The 16691-nt window shown below is 47.5% G+C and overlaps 1 protein-coding gene across 1 annotated transcript in view; it reads left to right on the forward strand.

The window, feature by feature from the left end:
* Positions 1 to 16384, forward strand: part of chd7 (chromodomain helicase DNA binding protein 7) — an 81802-nt gene extending 65418 nt beyond the window's left edge. The window contains exons 26-42 of the mRNA XM_080034402.1: positions 760 to 849; positions 2432 to 2535; positions 4703 to 4832; positions 5282 to 5397; positions 5651 to 6071; positions 6329 to 6540; positions 7183 to 8136; positions 8844 to 9010; positions 9711 to 9965; positions 10620 to 10775; positions 10866 to 11105; positions 11192 to 11407; positions 11536 to 11673; positions 11790 to 11894; positions 12045 to 12222; positions 12633 to 13042; positions 13516 to 16384. Of these exons, the coding sequence (XP_079890528.1) occupies positions 760 to 849; positions 2432 to 2535; positions 4703 to 4832; positions 5282 to 5397; positions 5651 to 6071; positions 6329 to 6540; positions 7183 to 8136; positions 8844 to 9010; positions 9711 to 9965; positions 10620 to 10775; positions 10866 to 11105; positions 11192 to 11407; positions 11536 to 11673; positions 11790 to 11894; positions 12045 to 12222; positions 12633 to 13042; positions 13516 to 14085 (4462 nt within the window). The 3' untranslated portion in view covers positions 14086 to 16384. The remainder of the gene's footprint in view (positions 1 to 759; positions 850 to 2431; positions 2536 to 4702; positions 4833 to 5281; positions 5398 to 5650; positions 6072 to 6328; positions 6541 to 7182; positions 8137 to 8843; positions 9011 to 9710; positions 9966 to 10619; positions 10776 to 10865; positions 11106 to 11191; positions 11408 to 11535; positions 11674 to 11789; positions 11895 to 12044; positions 12223 to 12632; positions 13043 to 13515) is intronic.
* Positions 16385 to 16691: the final 307 nt, after the last annotated feature.

Consider the following 16691-nt stretch of genomic DNA (forward strand, 5'->3'; position numbering starts at 1 on the left):
ACACACACACACACACACACACACACACTTGGGGGTGATTATGTGGTGCCATCTGCTAGGCTGGAGCACAGCGTTGTGTGGCTAATCAGGCCTGGCACATTGATGGATGAGCACACACAGCCTGCCAACAAACACACTCACACTGCAACTTCTGATGCCATTGATGCGCACGCACACACACACACACACACGCACACACACACACACACACACACACACACACACACACACACACACACACACACACACACACACACACACACACACACACACACTGCAGAATGAGTTGCAAATGACTGTCTTTATACCCTGCCCCCCTCTTAGCTGCCTCTCCAAACTTTTCTTTTCCCTCCCTTCCAGCAAAGCTCTCTGTCTTTTTCAATTGTTTTCCCTGCGTGCTCCTCCCACTCATCTCCTCCCCCCTCCGGCCGCCCTCCTGGCTTTCTGCTCTAAACACCATGATTGGTGACACAGTATGGTGACACATGTTTACAGTCAAGCAGCTCTGCTAGATTGCAGCATTTCCAAAAGTCGAAAGATCAAATAAGACTTGTTTTTTTGAGACACGACTGAAGCCATTGCTCTTACTGGAGGAAGAATGGAAGAATACATTTGGCCAAGGAACATGTGTAAAGTGCATGCAGAGGAGTTGATACCTATTCAACAGCATTAGCAGTAAACACTGAAGTACAGTTGATGAATAAGAGTTATCATAGTGATAGGGTTAAACCAGTGACTAACTTTGTCTTTGTTTTGCAGAGTGTTGCTCAGAGTGCGCATGCTGTATTACCTGAGACAGGAGGTCATAGGAGACCAGGCCGATCGCATACTGGAAGGAGCAGAGTGCAGGTTAGTACACACTTCATTTAGGCTCTCTGAGATGGCTTGCTGTTCCAATAAATACATACCTATTGTGATTGGGTAACTTCCCAGTGTTTTTCCCCTCAAACACCATTTACTGTGTTACATTACAGTCAATGGAGAAAGGCTTTCATGTGGTATTGGATGCATGATGAAAGTGATGTGTGATGAATTATTCCTAGGGTGTTATTTCTGTCTGTTCTAGTGGCCTCTTTGGCACAGGCCCTTTTCCTATTCTGACACACACACACACACACACACACACACACACACACACACACACACACACACACACACACACACACACACACACACACACACACAGTTCATCAGGGGGAAAATGAAGCTATTTTATCACCATTTTGACCCATTTACAAGTTCTTATTTTGAGCATTTGAATTGAACCTATGGCTTAATGTTTGGCACGAAGCCTCCCCCCGTGCAGCAGGGTTTGTTGATGCTGAAGGTTAGCCACGCTGCTCACATTGACTGTGTTCCTCCTCTCATTGTGACAGACTCCTTCACTGTGCCCTCCATCTTTTTCCGTCACACTACACTTTTCTTGCCATCTGTCTCTCTCTCTCTCTCTCCCTCTCTGCAGTGCTATACTTTAGTCTCTCTATCATGTCCCATCCCCCCACCGTCACCCTTTCACCCAGATGTGAACGCATTTATAATGTGGAGCACGTTCACTTCATGTTGATCTCCTCCCGTTCCGTTCCCTCCCCTCTCAACGGCTACTGTGACAGACCCCTGTGTGTGTGTGTGTGTGTGTGTGTGTGTGTGTGTGTGTGTGTGTGTGTGTGTGTGTGCATGCGTGCGTATCGCCGCATGCCAGACGTGAGCATACGGGGTGCCAACGTGCCAACATATGCCAGGGGGATTTAGCATGCCAGTCTTGGCGAGTGTGTGTGTGTGTGTGTGTGTTGCCAAGGCCGGGCAGGCTGCTGTTTGCCGAGATAAGGGACTGTTTCCTTGGTTCCTTCTCTCCTCCTGTCACCCTCTGTCCCTCTCCTTCCATTGTGTATTGTGCCCTTTCTTTCCATAGCTAGATGGAAAAACACCATTTTCTACCTTCTTTCCATAATGGAGGATTTTGGGCCACAACATATATTTTATCTTTTGAAAACCATGCACATTTTAAATCATCTCAGTTTGTTGTTAAAATGTATAAAAGAATGATGTCATTGACCAGAAAAGGGCTTTTGATTGGATCCGTACACCGGTGAGGTCATAGTCTTTAGGTGCTATGGCAAAGGCATTAGTATATTGTTTTTGAGTTAAAGGTGGAGTCCGCGATCCCGAAGAACGCTTGTTGTCAAAATCACTTTGTCAATATCAGTGAATCTCCTCACGATCCTGTCCTGTCTGTACTGTTGGTGCGCTGGAAAAATCAAATCCAGTGTTGATTCACAGCCTAGGCTCTGTAAAGGGGCATGTGGACCACCGTATCAAGTAACATGACTATATCTGTGGTGGACATCTGACATGTAAATGAAATACACACAAGCAGTTGAGTCTGTCAGTGATGTGATGTGTGTGTGTGTGTGTGTGTGTGTGTGTTCCACAGTGAGCTGGATGTGTGGATCCCTCAGCCCTTCCATGCCGAGGTCCCGGCTGACTGGTGGGACAGCCAGGCCGACAAATCCCTGCTCCTCGGTGTCTACAAGCACGGTGAGAAACACACACAGAGCAAGCACTCACACACACATTCTATCGAAACACACGCACACACACACACACACACACACACACACAGCAAGCACACACATCCCACCCACTTGCGCTGCCACCGGTTGATTGGTGTTGCTATGGCGATAGCGGCCCGCAGCTGGCAGGCCCAGTGTGCGATTGGCAGTGTGATTGATGGCTGGTCTCACCACTGGCTGTGTGTGTGTGTGTGTGTGTGTGTGTGTGTGTGTGTGTGTGAGAATCTGCTTTGCAATGTCTTAAAGGTGTAAGTGTTCTAAATCTTATCTCAAAGTTTACATAAGTAGATCTTTTAGCTCCATTAAAGGCCCAATGTTTTTGGATTGTCACAAGGGATAGTTGTGACCCACCTTTATGGTGCTGACTGGATGTGACTCCCAGGGACAGGCCCATGAGACCCGCTGTGGTGTGAGTGTGCTTGGGATGGAGACCCTCATTCATATGAATTTAGCATAATTGTCATAGTTTTTCCATCATTGCCACCCTCTATGATTCAATTAGGACACACGCACGCACACACACACACACACACACACACACACACACACACACACACACACACACACACACACACACACACACACACACACACACACACACACACACACACACACACACACACACACACACACACACACACACACACACACACACACACACACACACACACACACACAGGAATACAAAAGGGCTCACCCATAGTTAATCATAATCCTCATTCGCTAGGGAGGCCCTGGGGGGGAGAGGGGGGGCTGACACACACACACACACACACACACACACACACACACACACACAGTGAGCTTTGTATGCACACACACACCAAAAAGTGATGGCCTATAAAGGCCCCGATGATTAACATTTGGCTGCGGGGCAGAGGTGTGTGTGTGTGTGTGAGGCAGCCAGACGTTGAGGAACAATGCGTCACGTCTTGTTAATTGAAATGTGCTGTAGAGTCAGAGAAGGAGGGCTGTGCTTGTGTTATGGTGGCCCGACTCCTCTCCACCTCTCCTTTCCTCTTTTCCCATAATCCACCAGCTCCACGTTTTCCTCATTCCTTCCACACACACACACACACACCCACACACCCACACCCACCCCTCTCGGCTTCCCGATGTGTCTCAGTAGGATCTGCACATTCTAATCTGTTCTGCCCCAATGCCCCTAACGGACAAACACACACACACCAGAGCTTCTCTCACCCACTAGCTCGCTTTCACAGACGCCATGACACACTTTTTCCTCATACATATTCTCTTGCTCTCTCACTCTTCCTGCTTTCTCTCTCTCTCTCTCTCTCTGGCACAAACGTACCGAGCACCTGCAGGCTTCCTTGGATTAGCACACACACTTGTACACAACAGAGGCGAGTGTACTGATACACACACACACACTAACACACAGGCTGTCTGTCTTGTCAGCAGCTGGCTCCTGGGGTCTGCCCTTCTGCTGCTGTTTTTTTGTCTACTCCTTCATTTAATATTGTGTGTGTGTGTGTGTGTGTGTGTGTGTGTGTGTGTGTGTGTGTGTGTGTGTGTGTGTGTGTGTGTGTGTGTGTGTGTGTGTGTGTGTGTGTGTGTGGTGGATTGTGTAGCATCATGTCTGTCTAGGAGTAAGATAAGAAGCACAACTTTTTGAAGTTGAGTACTAGAGCCTCGTTTCCACTGAGTGGGTCGGTTCGGTTCTGCACACATTTATTTGTTTTTCCACTGTCAAAAGTTTGGAAGGGTACTAAAATAAGCGAACTGTGCCGTACCTATTTTTATTGAAGTGGTGTGGTGTGTTTCTCATCGTATAATTAATCAGCGGGCTACACTGTGACGCTGCTATGATGTCAACATATAATCTACTTGCGGTTATCGCCATCCTGCATAAACGCTAGCTACCAAGTAAGGGTGCTGTGGAAACACAAGCCAGTTCCCAGCTGTGCTGAACTGAACTCTGGAAACGAGGTGTGTGTGTGTGTGTGTGTGTGTGTGTGTGTGTGTGTGTGTGTAAGTGCGATGGTCTCTGAATGGTCAGTGTCTCATCTGTAACTGATTTGAAATGACATCTTTAGCCTCTACCTATCCACATAATGGTTCCACGCTTTCCTTGTATATCTATATAATCTCTTTCTCTTCTTGTCCAGGCTATGAGAAGTACAACTCTATGCGCGCGGACCCCGCCCTGTGTTTCTTAGAGAGGGTGGGCATGCCGGACGCCAAGGCCATCGCTGCCGAGCAGAGGGGGTCTGACATGGCAGATGGCATGATAGAGGGGTAAGAGAGCCCCATTCACTCTAGTGCTATGTAGCTCAGGTTTAAGTCTTTATTTTCGCCGTTTGCCATTGGTCACATTTTGAATATCATCTTTCAGTGTGCTAACCTCTGACAACACTTCAGATTTTTAACCGGGTCGTCAAGGTCTGATTTTCTTTTTTTGATAAACAGCCAAAAACGGCCATTGAGTCCCTCGAAAAGATAAGATGGGAGCAGGTGCAGACCCATGTGTTTGTTTATCTGATTGACACACTTTGTTTGTTTAAACAGCCAAATGAAATGATATTCTTTAAACTCGTACCTTACCAGGTTTTTTCTTTTATATCCATCGTTTAAACTGTTTCCTCTTAGTGTAATTCATCCTTAAAATATCAGTTTAGCTTTGTTTGTGTATGTTAGCGTGAAATGAAAACTCTTAACCCTCTTGCCTGTCCCTCCACCCTCTCCAGTGAGGATGAGGACCCAGAGTACAAGCCCCTGCGGATGCCTTTCAAAGACGAGATGGACGACTTCACCAACTCTCCCCTGGATGACAAAGATGAGAGCGCAGAGGGAGAGGCTGAAGGTAAACTTTGAACTCACCCACAGACAACCAGTTGGTTAGCATGTGGACAGTTTAGTGAAACATGAACTTCTTAATAGCGAGATGCATTGGACAATCTGATCCTGTCAAAACACTCAATCTAAATGTACTAAATCCTCTCTGCTGGTTAGGCCCTTTGATCTTTTTACTCCAGAGTGTATCAGGTGATGAGATGACACACTGATGATGAGGTTATTAACAGCGTTGCTCTCTCTCCCTCTCCCCCCTCCTGTAGGTAAATCAGGGGAGAACGGTCAGAATGTGTCTGTTGGGGGCGGGGCCTCGGGCTCCAGCGAGCGCCTCTATTGGCCGGCTGCCTCTGCCTTGACGGCCCGCCTGCGCCGCCTCATCACGGCCTACCAGCGCTCCAACCGCAGAGAGCAGCAGCGCCAGGAGGCCCTCAGCCGGCCAGACGGGCGCCGCCGCAGACGCAGGGACTTCCTGCCTAACATCGCCATGGCCACGGAGACGGGGGGAGGAGCCACCTACATCCAGGAAGGAGCGGGGGTGTACATGGCAGATGGAAGCCCTTATATGGCCAAAGGAAGTGCATACTTTGCCAAAGGTGGACAGTTCATGCCCGAGGCCTCGCCACTGATGACCGCAGGCTCCCTCATGAGTGATGGAGCCATGTACTACAAGGAGAGAAGACAAAGGTAGGCTTCACATTCAATATCACACAGTCTCACTTGCATATGGATACATTGCATGTGTTTTTTTAAAAAGTTAGCCCTTATTATTCCAACCTACAACATCCATTGAACATTTGACAGAGATTTTGGTGATCTGATCCCACAATGTCGCTTGCATATGGTTACATAATATATGTTTTAAAAAAGTTACTCCCGATGATTCCAAAGAAAATTCCAAATGCAGTAGACTGTATTGTGACAGATGTTTCCCTGTCTGTCAGATGGACTCGGCGCGAGGAGGCTGACTTCTACCGCGTGGTGTCCACATTCGGAGTGGTCTTTGACACGCAGCGTCACAAATTTGATTGGACACAGTTTCGGGCTTTTGCTCGACTGGACAAGAAAACGGATGAGAGTTTGGAGAAATATTACTACTCCTTCATTGCCATGTGCAAACGGGTCTGCAGAATGCAGATGAAGAATGATGGTACAGGTAAGAGGAAATGTACAATGCTTTGAAGTCACTGCAAGGCATCTCTTTCTTATTATGTGTTGTGCAGCTCAGTCGCTAAAATGAATGACCTGACATATGTAGTTGAATGTCTTAATACATTCTAGTGGTAGACCGATGTGGGGTTTTCTATAGTGGATGCCAATACCCATATATAGACCTATGGGCCAATATATAATGCAGATATTACCTTGTTATTTTGGGTGTTTTGTTTTTGCCTTTTGATTTAAAAAAATAACTATTAGATAATAACACATGAGAAACTAAATTGAACTTAAATTAAATGTATTAACTAAACATAGACACATAGAAATGTGCATCGTCTATATCACTTGGCCTTCCCTGGTGTTGGTTCTGTAAAATATTGCCATAAGGGCCTTCTGAATAAGGTAGAATATTTGGTTTAAAAATCAAGTCTCACCTGGGTGCGCTCATGGTGTAGTGGTTAGATCACCCCACCATAGAGGCTTAGTTGGCATCCTGTATGTCTTCCCCCTCTCTATCCCATTTCATCTGTCTTTCTGGACTGTCAATAAAGCATACAAATGCCCAAAAATTATCTTAAAAAAAAAAAAAAAAAAAATCCAGTTCTATTAAAGTCCTGCCTGTCTTTGACCTCCTCAGAACTGCCAGACCCGACCTTGATCATCGACCCCATCACGGAGGAGCGCGCCTCCCGCACTCTGTACCGCATCGAGCTGCTGCGGCGCATCAGAGAGCAGGTCCTGCCCCACCCGCTGCTCACCGAGCGCCTCAAGCTGTGCCAGGCTTCCCCTGACCTGCCCGAGTGGTGGGAGAGTGGACGCCATGACCGAGAACTCCTGCTAGGGGCCTGTAAGCATGGCGTCAGCAGGACAGACTACCACATCCTCAACGACCCCACCTTCGCCTTCCTGGAGGCCCACCAGCGCTCTACCAGCCAGAGAGGGGCTGGCTTCAGCACGGCCACCCAGGGAGAGGGCACCAAGCCTGGGGTCGGAGCGGTGGAAAGCACCGCTGCACCCCTCCTCACCCCCGCCGAGCTGGCCAGCGCTACAGCCGCCGCCAACATGGCTGTTAGTGCAGAGACAGTGGAGGGATCGGGAGAAGGGATGGAGGTGAAGACTGAGGAAGTGAAAGCAGAAATGGAGGTGAAGATGGAAACGGAGGAAGGCGATACCAGTGACATTCCATGTACCAAGACTGAAACTCCTGAAGAACACAAGGAAGAGGAGGGAGAAAGGAAAGAGGACACTGCTGCTGCTTCACCCAGTAAAGAGGTGAAGGCAGAGGAAGAGGCCGCCCAGCCCAAACTAGAACCAGAGGGAGAGAAGGAGGCCGAGCCAGCAGATGACCAAGACTCAACAGCAGAGAAGAAGAGTGAGACTGCTGGGGCCTCTGTGGAGGAGCAGAAGGAGATGGAGCCCTCTGAGCTTCCACAAGCTCCTGACTCTTCTCCTAAAGAACAGACAGACGGTGAGGACAGGGACACCCCACAGTCTCCTAAGTCCCCCAAGTCAGCCGACACAGAGAAAGGCCCCGAGGAGGAGGAGAGGATGGACGAAGACGACAAGTCAGAGAAATCCTCCCAGGCTGAAGGTAAGGCCAACGCTTTATTGATCTGACCATCAGGTTCTACAACTTCAACATCCATGTTTCAAATGCATTACTTCAATCCTACTGTGATTTGTTTTACTCCCTGATGTAAAGCAGTTGTTTGACTTGGTTGTCTCCCCTTCACTCAGTGTGTTTACATGACATTAGAGATGATCCATCCATTCCATTTCATACTAAGTGGAATTTCTCAATCTGAAAGCGGCTGAAAGATGGCATACTATCGTAGCAGCATTAGACATGCTTTGGTCAATAAATAAATTCCCCTCCCGTGCTTGTATTCTGGGACAAGCACGGTAGTCCAATGTAAATGGCCTAGTCAAGCTGTGAACGTAGCTCAACCTAACGTACTGACTGCTGACCTACACTCACTCTCACGCCTATTTCTGGTGTTTCCCCTCATGACAGGGCAGTGTTTTAATGAGCCTTAGTTCCATGGGTGAGGGAGTGAAATGAGTTCAAATCCCTTGATAACAGCTCAACGTGTGTGTGTGTGTGTGTGTGTGTGTGTGTGTGTGTGTGTGTGTGTGTGTGTGTGTGTGTGTGTGTGTGTGTGTGTGTGTGTGTGTGTGTGTGTGTGTGTGTGTGTGTGTGTGTGTGTGTGTGTGTGTGTGTGTGTGTGTGTGTGTGTGTGTGTGTGTGTGTGTGTGTGTGTGTGTGTGCGTGCGTGCGTGTGTGTGTTGTGTGCACAGCGAGTGCCGCGTCAGAGCAGAAGAACTTTGACGAGGAGAGCATTGCGTCTCTGAGCACGTCGGCTCAGAATGAAACCAGAGACGGCTTCTGCCCCGACGACCTGCTGGAGACCTCTGCACTGCAGTCCTTCAGCGAGCGCCCGTACGGCTTCTCCTTCTGGCCCAAGGTGAGTCAACACACTGGCCCAGCTAGCTACTAATCACCCACTTAGCAGCCACTAAGTCCACTCACTTCTCCTGCGCTTTAGCAAAATGTTTTCTTTAGGCCTGAGCTGTAAGGATTAGTTGATTTTTAATTCATTTCTCAATCCAAATTTACCAACAGTCAATCAGTCAAATTGTTTATAGGAAACAATGTACTTGTTCAAGCTTCTCCCTTGTTTTGAAATGTGCATTTTTCACTGTTTTTTTTCAAGTATTTGATGGTAGTTAGGGATTCTAGCTTTTAAACAGCATTTAAAGACATACTTAACCTCTGAGGAACTGATGAGCACTTTTCACCATTTTCTAATATTTTATAGATAAAATCTAATCTCCAGATTGATCCATAAGAAAAGAGTTAGTCAGAGTGTCCCACAGGCGGGAGGAGGATTATTCCTTTTGACCCAAACTCTCTGCAGGAAGTGTTGAGTTTAATGGACAGCAGAAACACTCATTGAAAAAAATGGCAAAATAGAACAGAGTGGAATTTTTTGACGAATGAAACTGGTTTGTGTTAAAAAGACAAACTTAAAACAGTGAGCACAACATTAGTCTGTTGTGTGCTGTGGAAATGATCTAGCTCATTTATCACGAGGGCTGATTCTTGGTAAACTGTTTCCAGTGTACTAAAAGACTAAGGCTCTCTCCGTCCTCTGTCCCTCTCAGGATCGAGTGATGATCAACAGGATGGATAACATCTGTGACGCCGTGCTGAAGGGCAAGTGGCCTGTCAACAGACGACACATCTTTGACTTCCCCAGCAGCCTGTTGCCAGGGCATGGCACGGCGGTCACCACGGCAGCAGTAGCCACGGTGACGGAGAGCCCGCTGCAGAGGCGGAGCCTGGCAGAGCTGACCATGGCCGGCCTCCATACGCCCTACAGCGGCAGTGAAGACAAAACACTGTCACCACAGGTTCATGTAAGTCGCCCACATGGTTTAAAGGTCACATGAAATGCTACATTTTCAGGTTCAAAATTGTTATTCAGGTTTACTAATAGAAACGGTTTTCATGGTGTAGTGTCCAAAAACCCTTTATATTCCTCACAGTGCCATTGCTTAATCTCCTCTTTTCAGCCTCTGTCAGAAACGCTCTATTTTAGAGCCTGTCGATTTAAGCCCCACCTTCCAAAAAAGCCCAGTCTGCTCTGATTGGCCCTGAAACTAACTGCTGGTTTGAATCTAGCTGCCAGTTAGATTCAGGGGGAGCTGGGGTGTGGTTTATCACAGGTGGAGGTTAAGTTTGGTGGGTAATAAGGGGGCGTGGCTTCTCTGCTTATGACATCAAAAGGGGAGAGAAATCTGACTGGGGTTTTTGAACACAGGTTGTTAGAAAGGTGGAGATGCAAAAAAGAGAAGGCTTTCTTCTCATACTTGGGGAGTCTAGTCACACCAGAGACCCATAGTAATGTTTATTAAACCCTACCTTGGCTTTGTAGCATTCTAGCTTAACCTATCTTTGTAGCATTCTGTTTTTAAAAACCAAAGTCAGTGCTGATGCCATTAGTGCTTACTGCTCCCTACTAAAGTAGCAGTATCTGTACTGTAACTGTAACTGTAGCTCTGGTGTTTCAGGAGGACGCTCCTCGACAGAGGAGGAGGAGAAGGAGGAAGATTGAGATCGAGGCGGAGAGAGCAGCAAAGAGACGCAACCTGATGGACATGGTGGCTCAGCTGAGAGAGAGCCATGCTGCTGCAGAGAGCCAGAGCCAGGCCATAGACCTCACCAAGGTAACACTCTACTGCCACACTACACAAGGTCCAACACTCTACTGACTAGTTTAACTTTGACTAACTAAACTGCTGTGATGTTTTGTTCAGGGGATGCACCATCACCACAAGGCCTCTGCCTCCCTGGCGGGCTTCCCCAGCGCCCTGGTGAGCAGTCCGTCACTCAAAGCCCAGATGGAGCTGCTGCAGCAGGCTCCCCCCTCAGCACACAGAGCCAACGGCTCACTGGAGGCCGACCTGCCAATCATGAAGAGGAGGAGGGGACGCAGGAAAAATGTAGAGGGCCTGGAGATGCTGTTTATGGGCAACAAGAGAGCAGGAGGAGGAGGGGTATGCAGCCATTGGGTTTTAATGCATTCTCTCTCTAAAGACTTGCACCAGTCTGTACATTAAACACATGTTTCCTTCTGTGTCAGGAGGATGGTGAGGAGACCAAGGCTTCAGGTGTGGAGGGGCTTCAGGGTGCTGGCCGTGCCCACAGACCCCTAGCCATCGCCAAGCAGAGCCCCAGTGCCAGGGCTCTGGCCTCAGCTAGTGTGGAGGAGGAAGAGGCAGCAGTTTCTAACAAAGAGCTGGGAGAGTGGCTCAGACAGCACCCCACATACACCATGGACATGACTGGATTCACACCAGTACGTCAGCCTCTTTTTTCTTCATATTTCTTTGAGTATTTTTCTCTCCTCTACACCTTTGGTCCTTGATTTTTTTCTCTGAGCCACTAGTTATTCACTCCTTTGCGTTTTGTTTTTCCCTACCACAGAAGAGCGAGGATGTACTGTCTCAGTTTTCTAAGCCCAAGCAGAAGCGCCATCGCTGTCGAAACCCCAACAAGATCGACATCAACACCCTGACTGGAGAGGAGAGAGTGCCTGTGGTCAACAGACGCAATGGACGCAAGGTGAGCTGACTCTCCATTCAAACCTGCTATAGTTCATATTATTATGTGGCTTGTCAATGTTACTCTACATGACTGGATTGTCCAATAGAAACTCATGTCCTCTTCTTCTTCCTCAGATGGGTGGGGCCATGGCTCCACCAATGAAAGAGCTTCCCCGATGGTTACTGGAGAACCCTGAGTATTCTGTTGCCCCTGATTGGACAGACATCGTCAGACAGTCGGTTAGTAGCCAAGACAATCTGAACAGTTGCACCTTTGTAACAACTCCTGAATAAAATGCTTATATTTTGGATCATATTCTGGACGCAACTTTCCAAGATGAGTAGCTTGGAGTTTGTGCATTGAAGTCATTTGTCCCCTTGTCCTCTCAGGGTTTCCTCCCTGAAGCCATGTTTGACCGCCTGCTGACCGGCCCTGTAGTCAGGGAGGAGGGCGTCCGCCGTCGGGGGCGACGACCCAAATCTGAGATCGCCAAGGCAGCAGCCGCCGCCCAGGCCTCAGCAGCAGCTCAGGCTGCACAGGCATCACTGGCTTCTGCTGTCTCTGCAGGTACACAATGCAACCAGCTCTTCACACACACACATATGAGGAAATGTCTGATATCATGGAACTTTGTGTTGTGCTCATCAATTTAGTGAAATAACACTATCTGTTCAGAAGCCACATTACACACATACATAAATGGTAGCAGCGGTACTCTAATAGCGGTGCTATACTGGGTACTTTCTTGTATGGAAAACCACCTCCAGAAAAGACCCGGTTCCTGAGTAAAGTTATGTAGTGGAGTAAACCATGTAGTGGAAAAGCGCCGTGTGTGTGTGTGTGTGTGTGTGTGTGTGTGTGTGTGTGTGTGTGTGTGTGTGTGTGTGTGTGTGTGTGTGTGTGTGTGTGTGTGTGTGTGTGTGAGTTAGTGTGGAGCTTCATATTAACCCTGTGTTTGTCTTTGTTCGTTTGTGCAGGAGGCATCAACCCTCTGCTGTTGAACAGTCTGTTTGGAGGCATGGACCTGTCGTCTCTGCAGAGCCTCCAGTCTCTGCAGCTAGCTAGCCTGATGGCCTTCCCCACACACAGCGACCCCAAGCAGGCTGCTGCTAACGCCGCCGCCGCCTCCATGCTACCGCTCATGCTGCCGGGCATGGGAGGCCTTTCCAACATGGGAGGCCTTTCCAACATGGGAGGCCTGTCCAACATGGGAGGCCTGCCCAACATGTTCAGCTTAGGGGGCCTGTTTGGAGGCAACCTGGCTAGCGCTGCTGCCGCTGCTTCAGCTAACGCCAGCGCAGCCACGGCAACAAGGAACACCAACGGAACCAGAGAGGGTGAGAAGAGGAAGAGAAAGGGAGAGCGGAAAGAAGATGGAGAAGACGAGGTAAGAGATACGATGGATGAGATTCTTTGTCATTGCACAAAACATAAAAACAATAATCAGGTGCACTCAAGGACCGGGCTCAATAAAATGAATAATATAAAGGTGCAGACAACCATGGATGTTGTTGTCAGTAGGTCAACTGTATGCATTTGATTTTAAAATGACACATTCAAATATAGAGCACATCATAACGTGGTAAATAAAAAAGTCCCGACAAGGACACAGGAGCGTTTAGTGACGTTGTAAACAGCGGAGCAAGGCTAACACTCCCATTGACTATCAGTATTTGAGCTGAGCTAACTAGCGATGAACGGCTTTTTTCCGCTTCATCAAAAATGAAGGCAAAGTTAAAGGAATGGTTTCTGTTGCCTTGTCTTGAACCTGAGAGTGAAGCAACAAGCTTTTTTTATTATTATTTCTTTAAAAAGCTGTCCGACCCTGAATGAGTCTGAACAATGTGTTGTCTTCTTCAGGCGGAGGAGGCTCAGGGAAACCAGGACGGAGGGAAGAAGAAGACGGATAAAGAGAATGAAACGGAGAAATCCAACGATGTCACGCAAGCTGCTGAATCGTCCGCCGAGTCCTCCCTCAACGGAGACACTGCCGCCCTGCTGGCGGCTGCCGGCATGTCGGCCAACTCTCTGGCCTTCAACCCCTTCCTGCTGTCCAGCATGGCCCCGGGCCTGCTCTACCCCTCCATGTTCCTGCCTCAGGGCCTGGCCGGCTTCAGCCTGCCGGGCTTCGCCACCGCTAACACTCTGGCAGAGCTGCAGAGCGCCATGGCCGGAGCGCTAGGCAACGCTCACGCTAACGCTGCCGCCATGGCAACTGCAAACCAACAGAGAGAGGAGGAGGAGGAAGAGGAGGAGAAGGGAGGGCTGGAGGAGGAAGAGGAGGAAGAGAAGGGAGGGCTGGAAGAGGAGGAGGAGGAGGAGGGAGCAGCAGGAGAGAGTGACTTGGAGGAGGAGCTGAGAGGAGAGGAGTCAGCTATGGAGGACCAGGAGGCAGACGCACAGTCTCCACAGAAGGACAAGAGTGACTGAAAAACACAAAACTGACTGGCCTTGGACATTTCCCCCACCAACCATGTTTACACGCCTCCACCACAAATATCCAAACTATTATGAACTCTTTCTTTTTTTCTTTACATTGTTGTGGATGAATTCTCTCACTCTTTGTTTGTTTTTTGGCCAGGTATATTTACAATGCGTCAGAGAGGACTAAGTGTGTGTGTGTGTGTGTGTTAAGTTAAAGATGGAGTCTGTGATTCTGGAGAATGCTTGTAGTAAAAAAAATAGTTGTTCAGCCTACACGGTGGATGTGAGATATTCACCGATTTTGACTCAATTAAAAAGAAGCGTTCTCCAGAAGGGCCTACTCCACCTTTAAGTTAAATCTCTCTGATCGATAGTGTAGTCAGGGAAAATCCTCAGAGCCTCTTCAAAGACTGTTTCTTTCTCTCTGGTTTGGTCACACTTAGCTCTCCAACAATCCCTTCAATAGGACTTCACCAGGTTCCAATAGTACTATTATTATTATTGTTGTTATTATTATTATTGCTGCTTTCAGCTCTCAAATCATTTTTTATTTTATTTTTGCTTTGTTCTTCTTCGTCTGGACTGTTTGGTTGTTGTTGGCTGTTGGCATCTCATCCAAAAGAAGAGACACGCCCACTAGTGGCACCTTTTCTAACATCAGTTCTCGGTAAACAGCATTACAGCTAACCTGGCTGTCTGTCTGACAAAGCTGCTGCAAAAAGAATTGTGGGTAATGGAGTTGATAGAGCTGTTCTGCTTAAGAGCAGATTTTTTTTAGTTCTCACATATCAGACCAGGTAGACTCAAACCAGACTGGCCTAATACACTGACTTCCACACACACACACACACACGCACTCGCTCATATCCCAACACATACTTGATCATTTGCAGTACACACACACGCACACTCACTCATTCAGAACTCCACCACTACCACACACACACACTCACACACACACTAACTTCCTCCCCGTGAACCCTCTGTGTTATGTGACTGTCTCTGGGAGCATTGTCCCTGCAGCTGTGTTTCTTTTTGAGTGTATGTGTGTGTCCTTTTGCGTGTGCACGCTGAACCAATACTGAATCCAGTCACCACACTGTTTGAATACCAGTCTTGAATCTTTCCACTGCCACCTCTGAATCCTGTGTCTCTCTTGGTGGCGGCTTGCTGTTGGCTGAGCGGTGGCAGGCGGGCTGGGTCTGCCACCTGGCTGGGCCTTCTGACTGCTCATCCACCATACCATTGAGAGTGTTTCTGTGAATGGATTTAGAGCGGTGGTCCACACAGCGATGTGATGTTTCAGGTTTATTCTTTAAAAATGGGGGCACATGAGATGGTTGATTATTTCCTGGTCGCTGCCACATAACTTTTTTTATTTTATTTTCTCACACCCGGTAGTTACAGACCAAGTGCTGCTCCCTAGTGACCTTCTCTTTAACTGTTTGTTCTCTAGTCACACACACTGACACCAGGCCTGGCCAAAAACAGGACTGAGACATTTTTCCACAAGAGTTGGAAAATTCACAAGTTTTCTTATATGAAGTTTCAACTCTGAATCGCTGGGTAAGTTTTTTTTTTTTTTGTTTTTTTTTAATACTGAAAGTGCAAAGTGAGGGCGGCCTTGATTTGTTTTCCATTTCCAGGGCCAGTTATAAATCAAGCGCCGCCGCACGTGGCTGAAATATTTTGAAAGTCCATAGAAAGACACACTGGCCAGGTCTACTTAACATTTGCTATCACAGCCAGCCCAACACACACACACACACACACACCACACACACAGAGAACAGTGGGACGGAGGGGGAGAGATCACCCCTCCCCATCAAAGAGCCTCATTCTCCTCTGGTGCTGAGACGGCAATAACCAAGGCAGCTTTTGAATGTTCCATCCTCGCTCTCCCAACACACACACACACACGCACTCACACACGTACACACACACACGTACACACACACAATATGATTAACCACAAGTGTCGTATGAATAGTAAAACAAACTAAAAAAAACTGTAAATGATGACAAATACGTACTGCAATCAATTTTGTCTCACTCTGTTCCTGTTGATGCACTGGTGTTAAAGAGTTAAAAATAATCAGGTACCTTTATTACTTAGCTACTTTTTCTTGAAAAAAATGGACTTTTTGTTACTTTTAGCCAGCAAGCTGAAGAGCATTACCTCAAATTCTTATCTAGCCTTGAAGTTTACAGACATACCATGTAAATGTTTTTTTTTTTTCCTCTTTTTTTTTTGTTTGTTGTTTTGTTTTTTGTTTTTTTGGAGACATCATGTATGATGAATTGTAGCTATGATGCTTTTAATAAAAGTGAATCATGATATTCGCCTAGGAAACCAAACCTCTGCCTATGTCTCATTTCTTTCCATTTGCTCTACTTGTTTTCTCATTGCAGATTGTCTTAACAGGTTTTCCTTTATGAGAGCAGCCTACATCTTTTGATCTGAACATACTTGCTGCTTCACACACACACACACACACACACACACACACACACTGGTGTTTTACCCTGTTCATACAATATGGGTCCTGCTGAACATGCAGCTTTACTAGATATTCAAAGTGTATTGGACTTCAAACCAGATCTTAAATACA

This window comes from Ammodytes marinus (genome assembly GCF_949987685.1).
Source record: "Ammodytes marinus genome assembly, chromosome: 9".
Classification (NCBI taxonomy): domain Eukaryota; kingdom Metazoa; phylum Chordata; class Actinopteri; order Uranoscopiformes; family Ammodytidae; genus Ammodytes; species Ammodytes marinus.